General features: G+C 39.1%; 2 protein-coding genes across 3 annotated transcripts; one reads left to right on the top strand and one right to left on the bottom strand.

Moving 5' to 3' along the window:
* The first annotated feature begins 8 nt into the window (after nucleotides 1-8).
* LOC118407699 (DNA-directed RNA polymerase III subunit RPC3-like) lies at nucleotides 9-19689 on the top strand. Of its 2 annotated transcripts, none has more exons than XM_035808226.1 (16): nucleotides 9-199; nucleotides 2332-2453; nucleotides 2920-3053; nucleotides 3730-3903; nucleotides 4696-4820; nucleotides 5284-5388; nucleotides 5707-5799; nucleotides 6173-6253; nucleotides 7118-7169; nucleotides 9160-9220; nucleotides 9638-9704; nucleotides 12632-12715; nucleotides 14560-14661; nucleotides 16557-16606; nucleotides 18526-18675; nucleotides 19283-19689. In XM_035808226.1, the coding sequence occupies exons 1-16, from the start codon at nucleotides 53-55 to the stop codon at nucleotides 19368-19370; spliced, it is 1635 nt and encodes a 544-aa protein (XP_035664119.1). In that variant the 5' UTR covers nucleotides 9-52; the 3' UTR covers nucleotides 19371-19689. The 2 variants fall into 2 exon arrangements, with proteins under 2 accessions (XP_035664119.1, XP_035664113.1); XM_035808220.1 differs by having other exon boundaries at nucleotides 10-199; nucleotides 3727-3903.
* A 3-nt stretch (nucleotides 19690-19692) lies between these two features.
* Nucleotides 19693-26457, bottom strand: LOC118407726. The gene is made up of 3 exons (XM_035808249.1): nucleotides 21929-26457; nucleotides 21080-21146; nucleotides 19693-20852 (listed from the first exon to the last, which is right to left on the bottom strand). The coding sequence occupies exons 1-3, from the start codon at nucleotides 21997-21999 to the stop codon at nucleotides 20229-20231; spliced, it is 762 nt and encodes a 253-aa protein (XP_035664142.1). The 5' UTR covers nucleotides 22000-26457; the 3' UTR covers nucleotides 19693-20228.
* Between the last annotated feature and the right edge of the window lie 758 nt (nucleotides 26458-27215).

Here is a 27215-nt window from a genome sequence, read left to right on the forward strand (position 1 = left end):
CCAGAGGGCGGAGGCGGTTTGTTTATGTGAGTCTGTGCTTAGGCTAAACAGCATGGCTCAGTCTCAGGTGCGGTTGGGCGGCCTGCTTTTACAACATCAATATGGAGAGATTGTGGAGAATGTCGGCACTTTCTTGGCTTCCAAGGGATCTTTTGCACTCAGGGATATCACAGATGGCACCAAACTGGGAGTGAATGAGGTAGAAAGAGCTGAGAATATGCTGTAAGAAGAAGAAGAAGAAAGTTGTGGGAGGGGGGCGCGTTTTGCTGTGACAGTCTACCCTAGTATCAGTATGACATATATATCTTCATCTATACTTTACTGGGCAAAGACACCTAACGTTACTATGTTAAACAAATTATCTTGATACCTTGATACAGTGGAAGCCGCTTAATTGCACACCCAATTTGCCAGCGAATTTCGTGCAATTATCCGGCGTGTGCGATAATGCGGAGTTTGTCATTTGGACCGCACCACCACGGGCGGAGGGGCCTAGAGATGGTATGGGAGGTAGTATAATACAAATTTGATATTCATTGACACAGAGAAAGCAGACACACATAATGTACATGTAGTTATTAACTTTATCCATAAATGTCAACAAAGAACTGGTGTTTTTTTTTAAACTCAAAGAACGATAGGGATTGGAGTTCTTATCCGCTAGAGTAACAGTACATGTGCAACTTTATTTCTACCATACAGAACACATTCTCAAACCGCAAGCTTTGCATTGATAAATGCCATTCTTACAAGTAATACAGTATACAATTACAATTCAATAAAGATGTCTAAATCAGTGGCTCAGTACACATGTATGGACGTCGTAATAAAACAAGAACATCTTTTGCCGAAATATCCGAAGAAATCATAATGGCGTCGATCGATAGCTAAAACAACAACAAAGACGAACAAAACTCTGCTTGCAGTCGAAAATAATGAATTTGGTTTCACAATTTTGAGTTGAGATGACGGCAGGTGTGGCGATGATAAACGTCTCACCTGTCTTTGAATTACCCTTCGAGTTACAAACTTCGAGTTATGTCCGTCTGTAGGACCCGAGTCGCTGTGTGGTTTCCGACTGGCTGCCAAGAACTTAGAACTACTGCACAAGTATTTCCCCGCGATCCTAATTACAGTAAGGATTACAATTAGACAATGGACAGATAGAGAACAGTTGTTATTTAGTATGTCACAGCAAGTTATCTGCCAAATCGTAATGCCGGCTCTGACGACCTTCAACGGGCGGGCGTCTCTTCATGGTGCCGACCCCACAATATCGCTTTCTTTTGATCCCAATAACAATATCATACATGTTGTCAGTATAGCGCCTTTACAAAGGCAGTTATCGGTTTATTTGTACCGCGTACGACGATTTCTAGCACGCATTTTCTGTCAATTTGTCGACGATGTTTGACAAATTTTCGTGCAATTATCCGGCGTTGGTGATTTTTCGACGTGCAGATAAGCGAAGTCACTAACAATGGAGTGAATGGGAGACGGTTTGGGATTTGGAGATTCCGTGCAATTACCCGAAGTGTGCGTTTATCCGAGGTGCAATTAACTGGCTTCCACTGTACTGCATCCAGGAAAGAAGGCCTCAGCCTGTTGTGTCCTGATCTTTGCTCTTCATGAACATCAACTTGGTTTGACGCATTTTTACACTGTGTGGGAATGTTAAAGTCTGCATGCAAACATAGACTTGAATCATGAGGTCGTATATGTACTTTGGTGATACTTATACCATATATGTGACTTAAGGGGATATAATGTTTTCAACATATTTACTAATGTTGCATTCTATATGTATACAACAGGTACAGCTTTACAGCAAGTTTCAAAACTTTTGAATTTACATATAACATTTTGTGTTAGATTTACTAAATACGATGATTACCATTGGGAAGACTGCAACCAAAGTGCAACCAATAAAATTCATGATATACACACGGATACCAACTTGCTGTTAATGTCAACCCACACATCTTTTTCAACATCAGATGGCTTTGCACACCTGTGCAATAGACTGACTCCAGCTGTCCTTCCAAAATAGCAGCTCAACATATAAGCGGTTGCAATGTTGTCAATGTTTTTGCATTTCTGTGTTTTCGTTTGCCACAAACTTAAATAAAGTTGTACTTATAGCAGAACAGCACTGAGACACTGAACAGTGCTTAACATGATAGTAAAGCAGTCCAACTTATGGTAAGTTATTCACAGAATGATACCTTTCCTTCGTTAGTAATAGACCATATTATATGTACAGATACAGTAGATAAAGTTACAAAAGAGTATGCATATGAGACAAATATTATATTTGCTGTCTTGTTTCAGGTAAAGAAAGCTTTGTGTGTATTGATCCAACATAACATGATGGACTTTGAAAAGAACAGACGTGGTCTAATTGAGTACACTGTTCACATCAACAAGGTGCTACTCATCACAAGATATCCCAGGTAAGACTGACATTCAATGTGGACATGTAACCATACATTTCAGTGATTCCAGTCCCCAATACATGTAATTTAGATTAAAAATTTAACACTCCTTTTTGTGTACAGAGCAGGGTAGTGGCCTAGTGCCCTTTGCTGCTTCTATAGCCCTTGGGCAGTTGTGCAAGCCCAACAGCAGAAGGCTAGTCCACTGGTAGTTGAGTGTGTTCAAGTGCATTTCTACCATAGTCTTTCTAGTATGTGCTGAACTTGCCTGGAGCAGAAAAAGCAGTATGCACCGTGGCCGATGGCCGATTGGAGCACCCTCGAGGTTAAATAAATGCTCAAATCAAACAAACAAACACGTATGACATGCAGAATGGACACAGCATAAAGGCAGCATGGCTAGTTAGTAGACCAGACTGAGTACTGTTACGTCAGAAATGAAAGTTCCTTATCTGAAAGTTATATGCTGTTTTACCATGGACAGATATATCTACTGTGCCAAGACACTGTATGGAGATGTGGGTGAGTTCCTTGTGGAGGAACTGCTGAGTCATGGACAGATGCTGATGAGCCAGGTGTGCAGGAGGGTGTCTGATCGCATTACACAGGCTTTGGAAGGTCAGATCCACATGACTGTACAGTCATAATATGTAATTAAAAAGATTTTTAAAAAGATCTTTATCAAATTCTTAACAATTTTGAAAATCTCTTGGTTCTACCAAAGATGTACATGCATGAATATCCACTATTGATGATCACATTGATCAGTATTGAACTTAATTGAATAAATTAACTTGATTATATTAAGAATGATATGAACAATGGAGATTTACTGACAATTTTATCGTCACTTTAGTCACTTATGATCAGATCCGTCTGTACTACATGTACCCATGTTCTTGTGGTGTAAATGGTACATGTAAATACTATGTAAATGATACATCAAATTCCATGGATACTGAGGGCAGAGATTCAATTGGATATGGTGTACATATACGGGGTTGTCCTTTAGTTAGAGTGGGGATATAAAACACACACTGTGAAAAGGGGAGCTTCAGGTGTAAGCCTCAGGTTTCATTTGCATGAAAAAGAACCCAACAAAGTTATTGGGAAGTGCTTCTTTTTAACTGGGCAGATTTTTTAAGGGAGGCATTAGTCAGATAGAGCCTAAAGCTGATGGCCCTATGTATGGGGTGGCCTCATCAGGTGTTAGCCTCAAACCTAGATATTGAAAAAGCATCATGCTTCAATGCAGTCTGAGGTTTCCTTACCTTCCTTTATTGTGCCACAGAAGGCCAGTCGATGGATGAGTTCCAGGTGAGGAAGACATTTGTTGAGCTTGTGAAGACACACTTCTTACAGAGAGTGGCATCACCTCCATCAGACAGCGGAGACAATGCAGATTCAGAGACAGAACTGCAGGTCATGGAGAAAGAGATGTTCCTCATTCCACCTGCCATGGATATCGGTAACTGCAGCTTTCTTGTAGAAAATAAATTCTGAATCGGGAAATTAACTTGACGTTTTTTGGTTCACAGTTTTGTGGTTGTGAACTCATCATATCGCAGATATTTGCTTTGTCTTATCAATTACATTGTGTTACTGTGCTGCCATGCGCCAACATACCCCATACCCCCATTACCATACTCCAAAACTGTTTTCTGCTAGCTTTCTAAGTTTGAGTGATGAGAAAGCCAAGAAAAATTATAACAATGGCAACAAAAACACAGTGACTTCGATTGGACTGTTTGCTCAGAATTCTACCTACAATATACCAGATAGCAACAAAATATAATAAAAAATTAGTGTTATTTTGCCTCTCAATTCTGCCTAGAAATAGCCCTAGAATCTACCAGAGAGCTTCTAGATTTTAAAAAGTTCCTGGAGGAGGCCCCGCAAACCTCCCCTAAGAGAATAAGTTCCCCCTCTCATGCTGTCCCCTGACATAGCTGATGCTGGGCGTCCGTGGCCTTCAGCTACGTTATTACACATCCATCAGAAGTCTGCACAGTAGTTTGACCATGTTTTTCATGAAGTAGTGCTTTTACCGGAGGCTTATCAGTAGCATCTATCTCAAAGTTCATTATTGAGTAGTCAGCGAGTCAGGCTCTATACTTGCTTTGGTCCATATCTTGCTTGTGTCTGGATGGCCTTATCCTACATGCTACGAAGTAACTACCATACCGATATCTCCTTTTATCATACATGCCTTCAGCAAGGATCTACTATAGGACCTTGAATGTTTTTCACTACTTTTCAGATTATAGTAAAGTTCACTCCAGTGTGACTTCTAGCAGCAAAAGGAAAAGAGAAGATGGGGAGGAGGGCGACAAGGTTGCTAAGAGACCTCGCAGTACATCTCCTCTGTCTGATGAAAAAAATGAGGTATGTCATCAGAAGAAAAGATTGAGATTTGTCATAAGATTGAAGTATGTACATCATTTGATCAAAATATTGACAACGGTATGATTGCCATTTGATGAAATAAGGCATTGGATAAAAAGATTTGGGTACATGTATGTCATTGGCTGAAATTAAAGATAAATGTATGCCATTAGATAAAAAGATTGAGGTATATCGCTTGCTGAAAATTCTGAGGTGCGCCATTGGATGAAAAGATTGAGTTTAACTTAATCTTATGTGATGTACATGTTTATAGGCAATAAAATTTGACAGGCTTGTTAAAACTGTGAATCCAGCGGCCCATTACTCAATTTTATTTGTCCATTGATTCTTTTTAGTACAAATCCTAGGAGGCTGTCATATTTTTGTCCCAGTTCTTTGCTGTTTTCCAGCAAGCTCTGATTCTTTTTGTTTCACATGGTCCTCCATCATGTTGATATCCCAGGATGCTCCAGACAAAGGTGTTTATTGGCACGTCAACTTCACCAGATTTCACCAGTTTTTCCGGGACCAGTCGGTCCTGTCTGCTGTCAATAGTAAGATAGACAGGGTAAGGTTCCCTTCCTCAGTCATTCTTTTGTCATTGCTGGACAATTAAGCACCATTTGTAACTACTAAAAAAATAAGCATTTTTACTGTTACAAGAAGTCATAACTGTACTTAAATTGGCATTCCTTGTGCTGAAATTATAGTAAATTATTGGACACGGCGTGCCAAGTTTGAGAGCACATGTCAACTTTTTAGCCTGATTTAATCGCGCTTCTTAGGCCCGTCCAACATTGCCACTCAGGAGGAGGAGGCTACTAGCTCCGGATAGCGGAGTTTACGTTACACAGACTATCAACTTTTATGTTCACTTATTTCCCAGTATGCGTGTGAAATCGTACGGACAATGTTGCGCATCAGTGAGAAAACAACAGTGCCCTTAGCACCGACCACACATCCCATGTCATCTCATGAGGTTTGTCATAGTTTCTATTACAGTCCAAACCTAACTTATTAATAAGTTATTCTGCTTTGTCTTCTGTCAAACTCCATGTGTAATGATATTTTGATGGCTGATAGTGCAATGCAGCTTAATTACTGAAATGTAATTATTGGAATGGTAACTGCCATAATTTTACCGGCTACATGTACCCAAAAAGTGCTGCTGTGTAACATTGAAAACCTGTTCTCAAACACCTGGATATCTGAAGTTTGCATATTTTTGGGATTACTGATGCTTTTGATACCTAACAGTTTTTAATGTGGTGGTCTAGGGTACCTTGCAGATTTATGAAATTTTACATTTGTAACTGAAGAACAGTTGCATCAGGCTATATTCTTTTTTTTAGATCTTCCAAAACTTGCCACCAGAGCTGGACTTAAACAGGCAGACTCTTGGGGAGTATTTGACTCTGTTAGCTGAAGACAAGGTGATTCATTTCTTATTGTAAATGTGATAAGTGACTTTGCTCATTCATTTGTCTGTCCATACAAGCTAGAAACCTGACATCTACAACATAAAAACATACATCATGCATTAACTAATCATTGGTCTGACTAGACATTCTATATCATGGTCTGGCTATCTTTGTTGTAAAGCTGAAGCCATTATGTCTTAGATACAGAAGTCCTAAAACTATGTTATCATGATGGTGATTTTTATGTGCTTATTCATCTAACAGTATCAACTGCTAAATTGATAAATGGAATCATCCCATAATGGAATATACTTTTTACTATCATTTTGATGTCTCCACATAAAATGACATGCCATGAGAAAAATGACTGATGATATTGTTGTGCTTAATTATTTGATAGCATTAAGACATGATGTGGGAATTTCAATTTGTAACATAATCCTGCAATGAATAGTGGTCCCTTAAGGTGGTCAATAATGGAGGCTAAGGTGTTCTAAAAATACCATTTAGTATGAACCTTGATTTTTTTTCAGGTACATGTATTATTTTTCTTCAGAATCATTTGAACTGTAAATCTGAACATGGCTTACCTGTGCAATATTTATGTGAATAAAGATTAGTGGGTACTGAAATAATGTGTTGCTTATTGGGGTCCCCCTCTGTAGTGGCCACCTGTCTATAATGTCCACATTTGGTCAGTCCCTAGGGGGCTGCTATAGATGATAGATGGGTTTGACTGTAGTTCAGACAACAGGCAATATCAGGCATTGAAGACCAGAATGGTATTCCTTCACAGTATTTTTTCCACATCACAGTATACTGTGTACAGTACACAGTATCATGACAATCTTGGCTTCATCTTTGTCTTCATTCCAGACAGAGATTGTGAACAAAGCAGGAGAGAGTGGAGGAGGAATGTACGTCCTCAGTATCCTTTACTGTTGACCATCCAGCCGTTCTGTTATTGGATCACATTTGTTGTTTGTCCCATTCATCATTTGCCCGTGTTGTTAAATTTCTTAAAATGCCTAAATCTCATTTAAAGCTTGCAAAAATACATTTTCATCAGTGTCATGTCATTAGATTTTTGGACCGATAAAAGTGAAGTTATTGACACAAGAAGCAAATTTCTGCCCTAGGACAGAGGGATGGTGTGTAGATGCAGCCAAGGAGGTTGAACCTCTTTGATGCAGCCCTAATGTTATTATTTTATCCCTATTATTGGATATTACTAGGAAAAACATTTTCTGTAAACCTGAATCAGATATTCTACCCCCGGCTTTATATCACATGGTGATGTTGCACATTCTGCTGCTAAAAACACAAAAAAGTGTGAATATCAAGCCAAGTCTACATGTATGATTTGCAAACATAAAAATCACCAATATACAACTAATCACAGCAAATATTATAATTGCAATCCACCTAATAAGTATGCCTTCCTGGGGTATGATAGCTGCAATATACAGAAACATAGAATTTGACATGTCAAAAACATACAAACCCAAAACAGTACCCCTGACAGAGGTCAACATCCTTTTCAGACATAACATACCTGGTACCACTGGAACCCACAAAAATCAGTGTTACAAGCCCAGAAAGATAGTTAACATGATTAATTCATTATTCCTTTAATGCAAGATAAAACAACAGAGACACTCATCTTCAGCTGCATACCTAAAATGGTGACTGTCTTCTGCTTGAGTTTCAAAGACATGCAAGAGGCTTCATTATTGGACAGCTTCAAACAACAAATCTTAAGCAAACGAGGCTTTGATGAGACGAGTCATTTGGCCTGGCCAGCTGCTGCTTGTGAAGTATTTGCTCTGCTGATGGGCAATTTTACAAAGTGATACATGTACAGATAAAAGTACATAAGTACCAGTAGGAATATTTGGTGAAAAGATGGTGGAAATGTTTGTTCTGCAACAGTTTGAACCCCAGACCCTTTTATGTGGAGTCTTTATTGATAAATATAATAGTCTTCAAAGAGGAATCTTCTGTGACACTTGCAATTGAATTGTAATGGACATACATGTATATGAATTTTGTACTTTGGTATATAAAGACTCAAAGGATGGCCAATGAAATTCCCAATAAAATGCCAAAAGATGTCTAATACAAACTCTCCACTTTGAAATCATGACGTGAAGTACAGTTGTATGTGTTTGCTATTTCACTACTGTAACAGTATTATTTCAACTGCATACATCGCCAAGAAAAACCCTTGTTAGTCCGCACAAGCATAAAAAATCTACATATATGAGTATGAAGGCAGCCATAGCTTTAGGCTTCAGGCTAATAATGTACTCAGTCTGATAAGTAAACTTAAACCCCAGCATTAAAGTTGACCCATCTTTCCAACAGTGTGTACATGTATGATAATAGATCACATGGTTTTATTCAGATCTCAGGGTTTTATTCAGATCTTAGGGTTTTATCCAGAGCTCAGGGTCTTATTCAAAGCTCAGGAATGTATTCAGATCTCTTGGCTGCCAAGGCTGTAGAATTGTCATTGTATATCAATAATTACTGGCCTTGAAGTGACCATTTCCAGTAGCAAGCATTATTGACAGAGCCCACATGTACTAGAGGAGGAGGAGGCCCATTTCCGATCCAGTCAGGACAGGACTGAATTCTGTCTAGTTAGGTGTGCCACTTCTAGAGACTTGTCACGGATCAAAGAGTTAGGCATACTGGTAACACTTGGATATACACTACATGTAGCTGATATAAACATAGACATATTCACTTGTAACTTTCCTATGCCATATACAGTTGTACCTACATTGCAGCTTGTAATAAAAAAAATCATTAAGATGTAGCAAACACACCAGTGGGCTTGGGCAGGTCACGGCTACATACATATTTGCATGTTGAGAAAAGAAAGATACGAACAACCTTAACTCGAGTGTCAGATATGCAAAAAGCACTGGAGACCCTTTGCAAAGCCAGCATTGAATCTGTTGTGCAAGAAAGGTAAGAATATTGGTCTTAAATGTCATCAGGTCTCTGTTATTCAATTTTTAGTGCTTGAATTACAAGTGGGTTGACTGGTATTTGGTATCATAATTGTGAAAGTTGGACCAAAATGCAAAACAGAATTCACATGTAATTTTGGTTGAGGAAAAGCAGGTAGAAATATATATGAAATGTTGCTGAAGGCATCTTGTTCTAAACAAACATTGTAACATTACATAGTTTAAACACAAGAACAATGTCATTTGATGTGTTCAAGTTAGACATCCAGGTAATAGTATACGCCAAAAAGCAGTTACTTATTGACAAGCAACTGGATATGATTTTGGAAACGGTCAGACGTTTCAGACAACCATCGGGTGTCTTTCGTCAGTGACAATGTCAGTTGATAACATTAAACCACCTTTCTTTGTACAGATTCGGGTCCAAGTGTTCACGAATTTTCCGTCTGTTACTGATGAAACGTCACCTAGAGCAGAAACAGGTTAGTATGCACAGCATTATGGGTAATGTGCTGCCTTTCCCTCCATAAAATATCCCAATTTTGTGATTATTGCAAATAGTTGCAGTCACCCATTTTATAATTATTTCAATATTCTTTTAGTGGTTCCATTTCCTTGAAATATTACATGTATTTGCACAAGTATTCAGGTGCACGTAAGATGTTAAAGACTTTTTTTACTATGTTACATGTGCATTTGCCACACTATAAACCTTAGTGATTGAAATTCTATTAGAGCCAATATAGATGATAGCAATGACAGTAAAATAGCCAAGTACATGTATACAAGGACAGGTATAAAAATTCCAAGTTCAAGTTGTTGAAATGAAGGTGAAGGAAGCAGGAATAATTGGGTACAGTACAGTGTACCCAGTGTAAGATGAAAAGGAGATATGCTGCCCCTCTGAGAGACTTAAATGGAACAGGTTTCCTAGTTCTGTGACATGCTACGTCCTTTTACATGTACATGGTAGAGTACATTGCATACATCTTTGCAACAAAAGACTAAATTAAAAAGAAATCAAAGTTGAAAATTGCTATTGATTTGGAAACCGTATGACCCATGCATGAGCAATTTCAAATTGGTAACCACTGATTATGCATGAAGGTACAGTGCCCATTTTGTTATGAATCATGTTCATGATAATGATTCCCTTAGAGTAAAAGAATAAGAGGCTTAAGAGGCTTGTAGAACTTGGTCTGACAGACAATATGATACCATAAATATCATTGATTGATTGATAGACCCTCCATCAGGACAACAACATTTCACTACAGTCAAGCAAGTTGTGTGAGCTTCTCATAATGCTTGTCAGTAATGCAAGATAAGATTAAAATTGGCCCCAGGGCAGGAATAATAAACTACAGTGTTCTCCATTATAGCTTTGATCCTTCAGTGCAAGTCGTTTTGGCAGATATATGTAACCTGACCTAATTAGATATTGACCGGGCCAGTAAGTTGTTGCACCTGAGGTCCCTATATGTGAGCCTGTCTGGAACAGGTTCCAGTGGTTACAGGCGCATTACTGTAGACTGTGGGGTCATGTAGTATATTATAGGCCAGGAGCAACAACGTGCAGCTCAAACTTTGGTAGGATTGGAGCAAACCAGAACACAGAGCAAAATGCAAAAGTATAATGACAGGATAAAATATACCAAATTAGATAGCAGTGACAGAATCACAGATCATCTTTAATACTAGACTAAGTATAGAAACAAGTAGTAACAGTCAAGTTAGTAGAATAAGTTTCACTTTAAGTTTAAGTTGTATGTCGGCCAGTTGGAAGGGAAAGCTAGTGTTTGCACTGTAATAATGCTGTAACTGTTACAATTCTACACCACAGTATTCAGAGCACATGTTCGTGGTGTCATTCGTCATCAGTGAGCCACGAACTTAAAAAGCCATGATCATTTCACATCGCATATTGTATGACAGGAAGACTTATAGGACTTTTTAACTAATTATATGACCTTTGTTATATGGATGGCAGCTGAAAATCATCAGTGTTGAACCATGTAGTCAAGATTGATGCTGGTATTTAGGTTATCAGACATTATTAATGTTGGACAGTTGAAAGATTGTGGCAGTCTAACACTAGTCACAGATACAACATGCAATGAATTCCTAAAGAGAGAACATTTTCCATTCAAATTCATGAAAAAAAATTCCTCATGTGTTAATGACATGTACAGTTTCATAGACAATATATCAGGTTCTGCAGTAAGTAGTCTGATGGCAGTAAAAGTCAAGTGTAACAAGAAATTCCCCCAGCAAGTCCATTTTATTCAGATTGGATGAAAACGTCAATGAGGTTCCGCTTATGGTGTAGCTGTTATGTCCAGATAAGGCACATATTCATTGACGAACAAAGGCAACCGTTGTCCTCAAGCTGCACGTAACCTTTAGAAGTTAATAATAGAGGTACACCCATTTGTTTTGTATCACAAGTTTATCCTGAATCCCAAATGATGTATCTGGCAGGATGAGATAGCTGCCTTTGGCATCAATTTCCAGACGTACAGTGTTGTATTACTGTAAATCTTGCAGCATACGCAGTGTTTGTATCTTTATGGTAGAGTAAAACTGAGACACCACAAGCATGCCTGTAATCTTCCACTTTTGACTTTTTGTACTGTAGTACTCACACTTAAATCATGGTATCAGCCCCTGATACTGAAATTCTTTCCAAGAAATAACTAGTCCTGTCCCTGGTGCTGAAATACTTCCCACAAAAATAACTGGTCCTGTCCCTGGCGCTGAATAACTAGTCCTGTCCCTGGTTCTGAATACTTTCCACATAATAACTGGTCCTGTCCCTAGTTCTGAATACCTTCCACAGTAGTAACTAGTCCTGTCCTTGGTGCTGAAGACTTTCCACAGTAGTAACTGGTCCTGTCCTTGGTGCGGAAGACTTTCCACAGTAGTGACTAGTCCTGTCCTTGGTGCTGAAGACTTTCCACAGAAGTAACTGGTCCTGTCCTTGGTGCTGAAGACTTTCCACAGTAGTAACTGGTCCTGTCCTTGGCGCGGAAGACTTTCCACAGTAGTAACTGGTCCTGTCCTTGGTGCTGAAGACTTTCCACAGTAGTGACTAGTCCTGTCCTTGGTGCTGAAGACTTTCCACAGTAGTAACTGGTCCTGTCCTTGGTGCTGAAGACTTTCCACAGTAGTAACTAGTCCTGTCCTTGGTGCTGAAGACTTTCCACAGTAGTAACTAGTCCTGTCCCTGGTGCTGAAGACTTTCCACACAATGAAGCAGTCTTGTCACAGATGCTGAACACATGTCCCCTTCAGATTTGTAATTAGTAAGCTTCTTGTGGTCTCACAGATTTTTTTGCTACAAAATGGAAGTAAATAATAAGAAAGGAAATGTCAAGAAAACATCAATTGAATTACTGTTCTGTTTTAGGTTGAGGATATGGCCATGATTCCAGCCAAGGAAGCTAAAGAACTGCTGTACAAGTTGTTCTCTGAGAACTTTGTTACCATGCAGGTAAGCAGAAAAGCAGAATGTACAGTATTTACAGATTCATTACTCTGGGAAAATGATCTAGAGGGATAGGCACAGATTGCTTGACTACACATGCAACTTGTAGCACTAAGTTCACCCTGTCCCAATGAATTTTTGTTGTATTAACATCAGTATTTGGGACAGCATTGAAGACAACTTTGTCAGCTGGGAACTGTAGAAAATTTCCCATCTTTTCATAGTTAAGTCAAAATCCTACAAGTGGCCACTAAAACTACATGTACTTTTTATAATTGAATCAAAACCCTACAAATGTCCATTGAAACCAGTGTCTGGTTTCACGTTGATCCATCAGATCACAGATTTAAGTTTTACTCTTAGTCCTCTATTTTTATGAAGTTCTGCTATCAAAATCTTATTCTGAAGTGTCCAAGGAACAAGAAAATGAATTTGTGTGACCTAAACTCCCTTCATTTCTCTGGCAATAAAATTGTATGGATCTAAAATGATAAAGTGCTATATATAGCAATAATCAGGTAGATCAACAAATATCTTCAGAAAAATAGCTAGACAGCCAATACATGTATTCTGATTTCATAGTGCAGTGCAATAACAGCCCATCTATCAATTGTTAGTGTCGTTCGTGCTTCAAAACCTGGCTGGAAAAGATAAACCTGAGATACAATTCTTCAGGTACATTTATTATCATAACCTCATTGCTGGAGCTAATCCAGGATCAATATCATTGACGTCAGAAGTCTTCATGTGTACTGTTGATCTGTGGCAACAGTTTTGACACAGGCAAACCCCTGTAAATACATAGTCTCCCTATGGATTTTTCCATAAATAGCCAAGCGTGCTAAGTCAGGCACTCCCAGGGCAATTGGGACTGCCTTGAGTGAGATACGGTCGTAGGACATAAAGAAAAATGAAAGTCAAAATTGCTTCATCATACATGTTTGACGGTAAACAGTAAATTCAACATGATCTACTGATGGAGTGTTAGTAATCCAAGAGGTATGCACTTCTGATATCCATGTGCTCAAGATATGCTGGAGAAGGCATGGTTTATTGATAATGACAATCTCAGGTTACCAGGCAAAATTTAGAGAGTAACTGTTGAACTATGTTATGCTGATAGTGGAATAATTATGTCTGGCTTATCGGTGACCTTCTTCACTTATTGACTATGTTGTTTTATGTCCATGAACTGCAGGCTATGGATGGATGGAAACAATTGGTTTCTAGTCTTCAATGACATGCTTCACAAAATATCGCTTACTGGGCAAATACAGTACTCCTAATGACTTATTGTATCACATCTGTAGGATGGGTTAGATTGAGTGGATGAATGAATGGACGAACGGATGGACCCCTGGACATTTATTATTATCATTGTGTCCGTGCTGCCCAGTCCATATAAGCAGCATGATAAAAAAAATGAAGATTACATGTCATTGAATAGGATCAGTATGCTTAAATTGCTAGACAGTTCATTTCATACCAGTCCCTGTCAAAACATCAATTTGACAGGGACAATATTGTTATCATTTATAATGGATTCAATCAAAAATGCAGTTTTGTTGCACAACCAATTAAAAATGAATTGCCTGCTATTGCTAGGTAATCTTTGTGCTACCTTCCTCAGGGAAATAGTGACTGGTACTACTTCCAGCTGCTAGGTGGCGCTGCAGTCAGAGAAATGTGGTCCCAATGTGACTAAGCTTCATTATGGTGTACTCATTTTTTCCTATCCATAATGGTCTCTTTAATCTACATGTATATCTGTTGTCTTCTCTTCATATGACCTTGGCCACCCTAGTTTTTACGGGTTATAACTCTGATATTTTTCCTTTTCCCCCGTGAAGGAAATCCCAAAAACTCCAGACCATGCGCCGTCTCGGACTTTTTACCTGTTCGGCATCAACATGCACCAGGTCAGCAGGATGCTGCTGGACAGGTGTTACAAGGTAAGGTACATTTTAAAAGTCGACAGATAATATTGTCTCCTCTAGAATACAGTCTGATAGTGCCACAGGGACACATCATCACTGATGAGCCCGGGGTCATTGGGTGTTTCGGGTCTTTAATCACCATACACCCTCGCCCCAGCAACCCAGCAGAGGTTGATCATTCCCTGACCTGTGTCCGTGTGGCTTCCATGGTTCCCCCTATGGAACCACAACCAACGTGAGGCTTTCTCTGCAGCCACCAGAATGTCCCTGATGGATTTTCGAAGCCAGAAACCTCTTACTCTAAGGAGTTTTTACATAAGCCATAAGCCAAAGATTGGCTCGCGCACCCCCGGCAACCAACCTCCACTGGTACACACCAGGCTCTCACCCCTTACTCTAACTTTGTACTACAAGCTCGGCATGCATACTTTGCCCTCTTCCGTTCGTTGGCTTCACTTATCCGCTCCTTTCAGGGAACAGTTAACTCCAGCAGAACCACTTGTCTGGTGGATTCTGACACTAGTACCATGTCTGGGTGAAGTAACTGTTTTTAGTTTATATAAAGTTGTTACATTATTATTAAGTTATGCCTCAACAACAATTACAACCCTGGCTATTCTACTATACATTGTATATGCAAGTTTGAAATGTTTGGGGTGATTTTATACTTTATCGTTGTATTGATGCTCTACTACAGAATTATTCCAACCATAAACTTTTAAAAAAATGCAAAGCTTTCTGTTCTCCCCTAGCATATAATATAACAATATATCCCTGCAAAACTAATTTACAGTACACGTGTATGTCTGAGTTTTGGACAGTTTGGAGATATTTCACATCAATCCATTTACAGTGTCTTAGACCTGTAAAATGTGTGTACACACCATTTCCAAATCATTATTTCGATTTTGATGATTATCGCGTATGATAATGAAGTTTGGATTAACCTTGACTGCACGGTTAGTACATGTATTACCAGTACCACACAATATTGCCATGTACAAAACAGCACTGCCTTCCTTCTTGTTTCTATCTCATTTGGCACAGTTCCAGCATGTGACAGTTTGAGGTTATGCTGTAAACGATGGCCATTTTCTTGCTGAAATCATGATTACTTCCTCCCACTTCCTATCTAACCTTATTCTGTCTTCTATCCATTGACTATAGCTCTGACATTCCCATAAATCAGTCATGACAGTGTCATCTAACTTACAGCAATGTCATGGCCATGCTTTCCATCATAGTCTGCCCTAAGTGTTGACATTCTGCACTTTCCATTTTACCATGGGGTTTTAAGACACTATGGTTCATAAGAGGTCATTTTAAATGCTGCAACACAAAGCATTGAACTTTAGCAGTGACAGAGGAATATTGGTCTGATCTATGCAGTGTCCATTTTCTTTGTTCGGTTCATTCTTCATACATCATAGGCCTTGCTTGAACACATTACTGTAACATTGTATTGTACATGTGCAATGTACAGCCACTAGCTGCTGGCAATAAAGTTTTATTCTTGATTATTAATGACTGCAAGACAATTCTTTTTTTTTCAAGTACAAAACATGAGCACAATTGTCAAGTTGTCATTAGTTACTCGGCAATGATGGTTAGTGATTAGGCAAGGGGACACCGGGACTGTGGCAGAAGTAAAATACTGCTCCCTGGTTGTCATTGTTTGCTCATCTAATACAGGTGATTTATAGTCCTTAAACCTCCTCACTAAGACAGTCATAAAAGGCACCTGCTGTGTCACCGAATTCTGCCCTATAAATAACAAGCAAGTCTCTCTTTCTTGCCCATAAGATAACCTTGAACAGTAAATTTTCACCAGATGGAGGTTACATAAGTGCCCTTGGCAAGGTAGACTTATAGAGTTACCCTAATGGTCCTATTTCTGCTTTTGTCCACAGGCAATGGGGAACCTCATCAGCAGGAGAGAGCACGAGAACACAGAGAACAGGTGGGGAAAATCAATGTGCTACAGGCTCCTCTGTACAGGGGAATGAAAAGACTCAGCCAACTATCAAAGGCAACATGATTAGACCATTCAGTTTGAGGTGTGAGGAGGGTAGCTGTTATTTATAGCTTCATCTCCAGGGATAGATTTGGCACTGGTGTTGAAAGACATCAGCATTCACTCAGGTTCCGTACTGGGAAAAGGTTAGATACTTAAATTGGAACTTTGGTCAGGGGAAAGATGATGTGTTGTAAAGGAGTGATATATATATTGTATTTTTATTCACTAGGAATTTCAAAGTAGATGAAATCAACCTAATGTAATTCCCAGGGCCTGTCAGAGGTCACACTTTCCACCACAAATCTATAACGGGAGGGGGCCATACTTCGACAGGGGTCCAAAGTTCGTCAGGTTTTAAAAATCATTGTTGCGAAGAAATGCATAGATGCCTGCACATGAGAAGTACAACTAGCTGTAGACTAAACCTTGTTGTAAATAACCACAAAGGCGGGGTATGTGTCGAAGTTAGCAAGTCCCACAGATAACGATTGAAAAACTTGCACAAGTTTGACGCCTTCCGTGCAAGTTGACGAGCGAACGCATCGACACCATGGCCCGGGAAACTCTTGAATTATTCTTCGCAAAATACGACATGTGAAAAAAATACCACCACACATAGAAATGATGTTTATTAGCCTTCCGAAAAATAATACCTGTGTTCTGTCTTGCCTTTAACTGGGTTGGATAAACGGAGCTAAAATGATGCCACAATGTTCACCGAGTCGGGGCCCCGCCATTTTACTATCCAGCACGAAGGCGGCCGAGCGATGCTCAACACGATGAACTTAGTCATCCCGTCCGTAGAGCGACAAACATTCAAGAAAAATCGATCCCTACCGACTAAAAAATCCTGTAGCCATTGCTGCTGCCAAAGACAGGATGACAAGGCAATCAATGAAGCCGAAAAGCGAAAATGCCATCACTGTCCAACGTAAATAATGCGCTGCCGTTTTGCGGCAAGTTGGTCTCACCGTGAGAGGTAAACAGTTGAACACACCGTATTTGAATAAGTCGCGTAATTCAAAATATGACCCATATTTGGTACAAAAAAATAATACTGAAAATTTTTAGTGCTATTCTATTTGCATAAGTTGTTTTAAAATGCACGGCGATGGTCTGGTTGTTACTATGTCGGAGTTTGGACCCCTTTTTTGTGTTGGAACGTTCTGCTAGGACGCAAGCCAAAAACCTGCCGTAAGTTTCGTGCGCTGTCAAAGTACAGTGCGGAACGCTACCGTTAAATGAAATATATGTCTGTACAGCTTCAATCACAGTTATATGGATGTATACAAGATCTTAACTTGTTTTTGATGAGTTCACTGTAAAATGTACAATGACAAAAGCCATGTGCATCCACCTAGAACGGCTGTCGAAGTATGGCCCCCTCCCGTTAGTGTAGAAACTCTCACACTGAAACTGGTTTGTCAAACTTCGGTATATACCTCGATAGTTAATCTATGCTAAGTCTTGGAAAATGAAGTTCTCTGCACTACCTTGGCATTGACCACTGTACATTTAAAAAAAATTGATATTCATTGCTGTTTCATTTTCACTGTATTTTGAAGCGTGAGGTTTAACAATGATCATACGCTCATTCTGCATTGCATTATTATTCTGTTCTGACTGTGGAGTCAAAGACACTGCAAAATTCTTGTCTTTACAATTTTCTTTCTTATGTAAATTATGCCAGGAACTTTTAAAAATGAATTTACACTTACAGATATCTAAAAAATGGGACTTTAAAAAATGACAAATTTAGTTCAGTTTTTTTAGTGATGTATTTGGGAAGTAAGCGTTGATTCAGATGATTGATTATTATTTGTGATATCGAGTCAACAGCCTATGTTGCACTTGTAATGTAGGCGGCTAGTTGAGAAGTCTCAGAGAGTGGATGCCATTGCTGCATCCCTGCAGAGCTCTGGTGCTGACACCACACAGATGTCTGAAGTGGAGGAGATGATCACCCCTCCCGAGAGACAACAGCTCAACAAGCTCAAACATGACATCAGCAAGTTAGTCCACAGTTTGTTTGTGGTTGGATGTGTGGACAATTCATAACTTGCAAGAAGCTTTTTATGGATGTTATGTTGATAGGTGTCAGCAAAATGAAGCGTGTGGATGGCCCCAAGCAGTTTTGTATGGCATGTCTGCCACACTTCTGATTTTGAAATGTCACGATTTGGACATCATAAAGTCATGATTATTTTGCCGATAGCTCTAGGGCAATTTATGTAGATGTCACTGATGGCCTAGTTTGGGTCCACTACATAAGACATTAGGATTGTAGCTGTTTTATATACATATGATCAGCTTTCAAATTGATCCCTATTATGCAAGTGTTGATATTACTTTTCTCCAACTCAAGAGAAACTTCACTCATGCACCAAACTACTTTGGTCATTTTCATTGGTCTTGATCAGGAATTTGGCCCACGTTTGACATCAGGATTAGTTCAACCTGGTGCCCAGAAGTTGATATCTGGTGCCGTACTGAAACTGCTTTGATCATCTTTGAATATAGGACATTTACTACAGTAAGTGAAGTCGCACAAAGATTGATAGTAACTGTTGAGATGAGGTTTGAGATGTTATTCTTATGACACTTATTTTTGCTTTTCAGATTAGAACAGAGTGAACTTCAGCTGGACGAGACTATTTTTCTGCTGGAGAGTTACCTCCCAGGTTCAGCGGCAATGGTCATGTACTAGACAATTGACATATACCCGGTAGGATATCAGAAGATTGTACAGCCATGTACTTGACTGACTTCTGAGTTGTGACAAAAATGTATCCATCTGATAGCTAAGAAAAAAAAAATGCAACCAGAAAGAATCCAAGCATGACTTAATACATTGTGACAGTTACAACTTACTGTACAATGTACTTTTTTAAAAACATTCAATATCATAGTTATTACATTCTTTGCTGCTTTCTGCAATGTTTGTTTCAACCTTATTGACATAATGAGAATCACAAATCATTTGATGGTTCTCCATGTCATTGTACGTTTTCAATTTCGTGATTGTTGTCTGTTTATTGTCAGGCACTATTATAATATAGCCTATAAGGACAAACAATTGACAATACATGGTAAATGGAGGCATGTTTTTGTTTGTTTGCTACAACATACATTTTTCTTTATATAATGTACAATGTCATAAGACTTGGACTTGCTACTCCCAACCGTTCTGTTACAATTAGTATTCCGCTCATGTCTTGTCCTAGAGCACAGATTTACAAAAATAGAAAATGTCATGGAGTCTGGGTCAGCTGGTGCTTGTGGCGCTGTACGTGTGGAACCAGTCTTGATCAGACCTGGCACCTGGGAGTCACCATGTATGTCTCTCAAGCCACGGTTCACATCATGGACTTCTCACTTTGTATGGCTGGTGAAAATAGGCCATCTGTTACAATGCATGTAGTAAAATGGCTAAAGAAGTAATGCTTGTAATGTGCAGCTTTTGTGCATAATGGTGTACAGGGGGCTTGGATATTAGATTAACAACATGAGCATCATACATGTAAGGCAATTGTATTTTTGATATTGTAGACTCAGGGTTTTCCTCTTAGTCTTTTCTCTTAGTGTCTGTCTCATCTTTTGACTCATCCTTTCCACAAGAGCTCTGTTGACCTGTTGGTGGTGGGGAGGGTGAGCCTTGAGAGGTACGCTCCAAGGCTACGGCAAGCTCCCTTTTTAGAAGAGCCGCAAATTCTGCAGATGACACCACTGGTACAGGTGCAGCTGAGGCACCTGTTGCAACAGGTGGAAGACCCTGTAAAGCAGCTGCTAGTGCAGGTGATTCTGCTCTAGCGCCCTCATCTTGTGCAGTAAGGGAAGCTGAAACACCCCTCTCTGGAGAAGTTGAGTCCTCCTTAGCACCAGGGACATCCTGCATGGAGGCTTCAGCAGATCCAGCTTCTTCTGTTGCTATGGTGACTGCAGCCTTTTGCTCAAAAGCTGGATTCTCCTCTGCCATAGGTGTAGTCTTTCTGCCTTCTTTAATGGGTTGAGTGGGTTTCTCAATTTCTGGAGATGTCTTTTGAGCAGTGTCTCTGGTCTCATCACTTGGAGAGTGCAAGACTGAATCTTGTGTTGGGAGACTCTTGAGTGCATCTGCAAAGTTCAGAAGGTCTCGCAGGTCTTCAAAGCCAAGGTCTCTTCTAAGACATTGATGAAAGAATTCTGGTGCCTGGAAGAAAAAGTTGGCATGTTAGTGATGCTCATGTACGACCAAACGGAGAAATGAGTGGAATTGACTTTCATCAATGATCTATATTACTGTCTCCAATAAATCATATTCCTGCTGCCATTTATAACTGTAAAAGGTGTCAGTATTGGCCAAAACCTGTTTGTCTCCAATTTTATTGGTAATTGTTTTCCTTGGTAACAGAAACACCCAGCACAGTATTGACTTGCCTCAGCCCTAAGGGAGTGGAGCTGGCATAAGAACTTGCCATCTGCTGCCTGCAACAAGGGGGCGTCACTGCAAAGAGACAAGAACAATTGTCATAAATGTCTCAAAATGTGTACACTTAATTAGTATTTATTTAGTAGTAAAGGCGCTTTTAAGTCCACTTTCAGTGTTTTGTGCTCAAAAGAGCTACTAAGTCATACCAGGAATATCAGTAACAAATGATGTTAACCTTTCTTCATTCTCTTGGAGTAACCTATATATACATAACAATTTTAAAATATATCTGGTGATTCTAGGACTAATGTTGTTAGCAGTGAGGTATTGAATGTCCAGCATTAGGATACTATATTTGTAAGAAATTGTTTAGTACTACATAAAGTGAGGATTTTATGCCCAAACACAGACATGTTAGCCTGTATCCGCCCTATTCTACATTCAGCTCAGCTTTGCACTCCTCTGATGACTGTCCTGCTGAATAGTCTGGCACCTGTTAACAGAGTTACAGTTACTGTAACTCTTGGCATTTGAATATGTGTGTGTAATATACCAAGCTGTTATTGGCTCCAAGTCATACTGTCCTCTGTAATGGGTAAATTTGTTTGAACAGGCTTTTGGAAGTTTGATCCAAGTTACACTTCTTCTAACCACATGGACAATCAGAGCTCTTGAATATGTATATTCAACAAGATTATCTAAATGCCAATGGTTCGTCTACTGGTGCTGGACTCTTCAGCAGGAAAGCAATCAGAGGAGTGCACTTGGGCTACTATTAATAGCCTAAGGATGGATACCAGACTAACTAGATCTACATGTACATGCAACAACATACAACAAAACTTGTACAAACCTACCATGGTATGTTTAGACTGAGCAGCCATGCCTGCACGTCATGACTGGTCCACTGTCGGACTGTAGCAGCCATCCTGTCTTGGTTTCTTCTTCAGGTAGCTTAAACAGTTAGTTATGAGGGACACTTAGATTCTTAAGATGTCTTTTAACATGTGCCAAGGTGCCAATGTACACCAATGGACAACAGTGTATAGGCTGTATAATATTTTGCAGTATTATATAGTTGTTCTAGCAGTTAACCCTGATGCAGACAAGCATTGACTAAAACAGCTCATGTTTCTTCCCAGCCAGTTGCACCCTCCTATAAATAGTTCACTTTCCTCACATGGGGACCGACCTCAGGGCCACACAGGGGATGTGTTACCACAAAATATGGCCAATATGTGGTAACTCAGTATTAGTGTTACTGGGTAAAAGAGATTTTATTGAAAATTTGGAGATTTATATGTATGTTGCACTGCCAAATGGTCAATTTTACAACATACAATGAGTTAGCACTGGTTAAAGAATGAAAAATTCAGCATTAACATTCAGCATCAGATACATTTCAAATGGTAAATTAGGGATCTCATTACCTCTGGGAAAGAGGGTCACCTGTTGAAGGAGGTTTTGTGGTTATATCCCTGTGTTTGCAGCTATAATGCACAATGCTTTTGCTGCCTTCTTAGTAGCTTGGCATGTGGAATGCTAGATGGTGTACATTGGTCAGGTCACAGCAAGTTAATTTTATGGATGACGCTCAATAACTTTTGCCTGATTTAAAAAAAGGACAAGAATATTTTTCAGTCTCATAATTCTGCAGTTCTGCCAAGCACACAAAATAATCACATTAAGACAAGTTTTAAAGAGGTCCTTTCATCAATAGCAAGAATACCGTAGGGATTGCTGTTGCCGTTAGTAGATCATTATCAATACTTTTCTTTTTTTACAATTTAAAAGCAGCAGTCTACAGCATAATCATGAAAGTAGCTGAAAGTAAAAGTATATTAGTCATAAAGGTCTGGAATTGTGCTTAGTATGCTGATGACAGGGAAGTACATGGGAATCCTTTATTGCATTGTTCTAGACAGCTTGACAAAGCTGGATATTTTGGGAGATGATGTCTCCAAAATCAGCAAAGAAAAGTCCAATACATTTTGTACCACAGGCGACAAAATCCTGTCAACACTGCCTGTTCAATCACTGACATTTAATGGCTGTGATTCATCTCAGACAACTGTTTGGTATTATTTCATGCCTGCAAGTATTGCCAATAAAAGGATGAATGTTCTGTTGAATGATTGTGTGCACGGTGTGTCGGCTTTAGGCAGGGAATTGTAGAAACAAGTTGCAACCAATGAAACAAACCTAAGACATGCACAAGGAGACCTCCCGAGGGGGAATGAATCTGCCACAGTTGAGAAGCGTAAAGGATAGGAACCTTGGACTGAAGTGACAGTTCCAATATCTCATGCATTGGGGCTTGATTTGTTGTAGAGCGGGTCAGTGCCTCCCACTGGCCATTAGAACTGATGTTTGCACCTGTGACAGTGTGAAGAGGTTCACATTTAGACTGGATGAGTTCCAGCAAATTCTGCCTAAGAGGGCACTAGACACTGCAAAAACATGTTGAAAATACACCATTAGATGATATAAGGGTCCTTTTTTTCAAGTCTTTTTTTTTTCCTGTAATACGTACAATATATACGATCCATGTTTTATTGTTATCGTAGTGATTTACCTCATTTCACATAACAAATGTATATTGTATTGCTTGTTGATGCACTAATTTCTTGACAGCACATCAAGCTTGCAGCCACATGTAATATTGGTGGGAGATCAGACATTTGTACATTTACAGTACTTGGAACAACTTATAATACATAAACCCCTTTATAAATAACAGCACAGACTGAAAGGTAGAGAAATGATTGATGATAAAGTAAAGACTGTTAAAGGCAGCAACAAGGAAGGAAATATCTACAACTCAGGAGAACAATGTACAATGTAGGTCAGGGTACTGCCACCATCCTAGGTGATTATTGGATTTCTGAGTCTGTCAAGCAGATCCAATTTTTGAGCTTTGTGAAGATGGCGAAACATTTTCTTAGATGAGATTACTATGGAGTGTTATCGCTAAAACTGGTACCAGGAGAATGTGTCTTCACTGTTAAAAATGTCTTCGCCATCAACTGCATACCATACATCATGCATTGGATGGATCCCATGTGATTTGAAACTGTCAATATACCTGAAGTGTGTCATCCTGCCTCTAGAACAAGAATTTGGAATTTCAAGCCTGGCGGCCGGCTGTTATCGCTCACCTGGCAGGCACTACTGGAAGTAGTCGCAGTCCTTTGGAAGCCATATCAGAAAGAGGCAAATGTTGCCATGCCATGAACCTGCATGTACTACATTTATCCAAGGACTTATCCGTCTTTCACTGTCGGTGAGGATAAGCTCTGCCACAGTGAGTTTAACTGGTTTGACATTAGTCCCCTCAAAAGTGTAACTTTATCAAAAAGTGCGTTATTGTCCAAAATTGCACAGCAATACATTTACGTGTATATGTTTCCTACATGGTGATTGTGACTTTATAATATCGGTGGGCCATTTAATATTTAACCTCAGAAAGGGCAGAAAGGGAATTCCTGCAATACAGAAATGGTAGGTAGGTGTCTCTTACGTACAGCTAGCCAGGGTCACAGTTGATTTATAGTTGACATTTTGGGTGACTTGTTGTGAAGGTCAAAAAATGTTAAGACTTAATATCAAATTGGAGTCTGTTAAGTGAATACATCAGTGAAACAACTGAGTTACCATTTCATTGCCCATATTATTTTCATCATACCATAAACTCAATACAGCTTACAATCTAAATGTAACATTAGTGAATTTTAGCAACCTTGGAAATAAGACCATTAATGGAAAGAAATACCCACCTTTAACGAAACTAAAGTTCAAAATCCAACAGCTCCTTAAGTTGGCATAATCCAGCTAAATATACAATGACATTGTGTTTTGATTGATCATGCACCCTTAGTAAGATTTTGTCATTTTGACAACATCTGTACATTATAATGGAGTGCTGAATCAAACAAGCTTAAGTAGTTACACAACAAAATCATGTATTAATAACAGTGTGATCAAGGAAATGCAGTACAGATACTAGGATGTTTGCTTTGGAAACACTACTTACATGATTGTATATTTGAAGAGTTACAGATAACATTCTTATAATTCCATAACACTGAATAGATTTTCTATACTCATGTACATCTCACAATATCTGAACTTGATGTACAGCTGATACTAAAAGCTAGCTGACATGCACCTAGGCCTACAGTCAAGCTCAATGTCATCCTGTACTTTCCACAGACTCCCATGACTCAGCAACTGTGACGAAGGTAATAAAAACCTGGACCATACGTCAACTTACGCTTTGTAAAACCCAATTATTGCACTTCCCGTAGTATTGATTCCCTGTGCCGTTCAACTTGAATGAGTGGAGGAAAATTGCCGAGGAATAGGGTATATATTACACAGGTCAATAATCATAGGGAAGCAAAGTTCAGGTCTGCCCTATGGATTTTCTCTGTGTCCTCATTTCACATCTGACCACAGACAGTGCCAATCAATATGCTTATAATGCATGCTACAGTGCCAATATTATTTTGCTTCCTGATATACCAATAACTCTCAACATACATGTATATCCTTTGATATAAAATCAATCCTCTTGACACCAATACCAACCTTGAGACTTGTACATATTACATGTTTGTGTACTTGATATAGCCAATTCATGCCTAAAAGATTACAGAAACCAAACTACTGCTTTGAAATATAAAAGGTGACCAGGAGTTACAAAATTGTAGGTCATGGGTGGTTACATGTACATGTACATGTGTCAAGCGCAAGTGGTATGGTTACAACATGCAAAATCACTTGCAAACAATGATCACGAAAGATGGGTTTTTCCATGAAAAATGTGATAAAATTACTTCTTTATGCCACTTCAGATTCAATCTATTATCTTGGTTCTTTTCAAGTAAAAATCTAGCAAGAGAACATGAATTGGAACAAGATGAACAACAGGGAACAGACTACATGCACATTCATGTGACTATATCTATTCCTGAAACTCAATTGACATATAAGTCATATCCTGTAGCTTTGTTTTTCCACTCAAACAAGTGATGAGAAAATCTGAGATACAAAACAACAAATTTGTGTGGCCTGACAGAGTCAATGACTAAATGCAAATGATAAGTAAAGTCAAACCACACAAAGAAATTTTCATCTTGGTACCTGAGGCTGCAGGTACATGTATGACCTTTCACCCACACAAGTAGACCAGCATAACAATCATGGCTGATATTCTTATTGAGTCACTCATACACTCAACTGGTAAATGACAGTTTACAACTATAGTTCGGGGACCTCATACCTCCATGAAATATTTATTGCTTTTTTGTGGATGGTATGTATGTTTATAGTCGGTTGTATTTGAGAGTAATGGTTACATAATATAAATGTTATGGGAAAGTAGTGGTGTATTTATTTAATGACACAGAGGATGTCCATCTGATTAGTAATTATCAAAATGTGACACTTAATTGTGTAATGTGCGTTTAAGAGGTCGACGGCATATGGTAGCGTGGTGTTCCTTAAGCTTGATGTTTGGCATTTAAAATGTCTAAGGTTGTCAGCATTATTGAGGTTCGACTATGTGCCTCAGAGCTGTGTGGTGGGAGGAAGTTGGGAAACTCAGAAAGAAGAGGAAGGGATGTGGCCAACTTTAGTCAGATGGTGATTTGATTTTCCACCAATATGTCATAACATCAGCTGTTCACACGGTACAAAAACGAGATGCACACTTTCCTCTGACAGCCCTACACCAACTGTAAGATGAATACTTGGCGCCAACCCCATCTGCTAAAAAACAAGTACCATTGGCTACGAAAGAGACAACTAACAACTGTCCCTTATCGTAACAAAATCTGAACATCTGTATCGCCCATAAAACTTCTGACACCCAACCCAGATGAGAGGACCTAATGGCATTTTAATCACCATGTCACTCAAATCAGCAGTACAGTATGTGAGACATCCATACCTGTTAAGCATTATCGTTAAATGTACCTTAAATGTACCTCATTCCATGACATTTCATGGAGGTAATAACTGATCATTTCTGTGTTCCTTAATAATAGGATTATACATTTTTGTACATGACATTCATTGTAGTACAAACTACATGTATTAACATATAACCCTGCATTAATTTTATAATCTGGCACCACATTA

This window comes from Branchiostoma floridae, chromosome 2, assembly GCF_000003815.2.
Source record: "Branchiostoma floridae strain S238N-H82 chromosome 2, Bfl_VNyyK, whole genome shotgun sequence".
Taxonomy (NCBI): Eukaryota; Metazoa; Chordata; class Leptocardii; order Amphioxiformes; family Branchiostomatidae; genus Branchiostoma; species Branchiostoma floridae.

Coding starts and splice junctions, on each gene's coding strand:
- LOC118407699 (XM_035808220.1), top strand. CDS start 53: ATGGCTCAGTCTCAGGTGCGGTTGGGCGGCCTGCTTTTACAACATCAA. Junction 2,454..2,919: donor CTCATCACAAGATATCCCAG/GTAAGACTGACA, acceptor TACCATGGACAG/ATATATCTACTGTGCCAAGA. Junction 7,170..9,159: donor AGGAGGAATGTACGTCCTCA/GTATCCTTTACT, acceptor CTCGAGTGTCAG/ATATGCAAAAAGCACTGGAG.
- LOC118407726 (XM_035808249.1), bottom strand. CDS start 21,999: ATGGCTGCTACAGTCCGACAGTGGACCAGTCATGACGTGCAGGCATGG. Junction 21,147..21,928: donor CTCAGTCTAAACATACCATG/GTAGGTTTGTAC, acceptor GTCTCTTTGCAG/TGACGCCCCCTTGTTGCAGG. Junction 20,853..21,079: donor TCCACTCCCTTAGGGCTGAG/GCAAGTCAATAC, acceptor TTTTTCTTCCAG/GCACCAGAATTCTTTCATCA.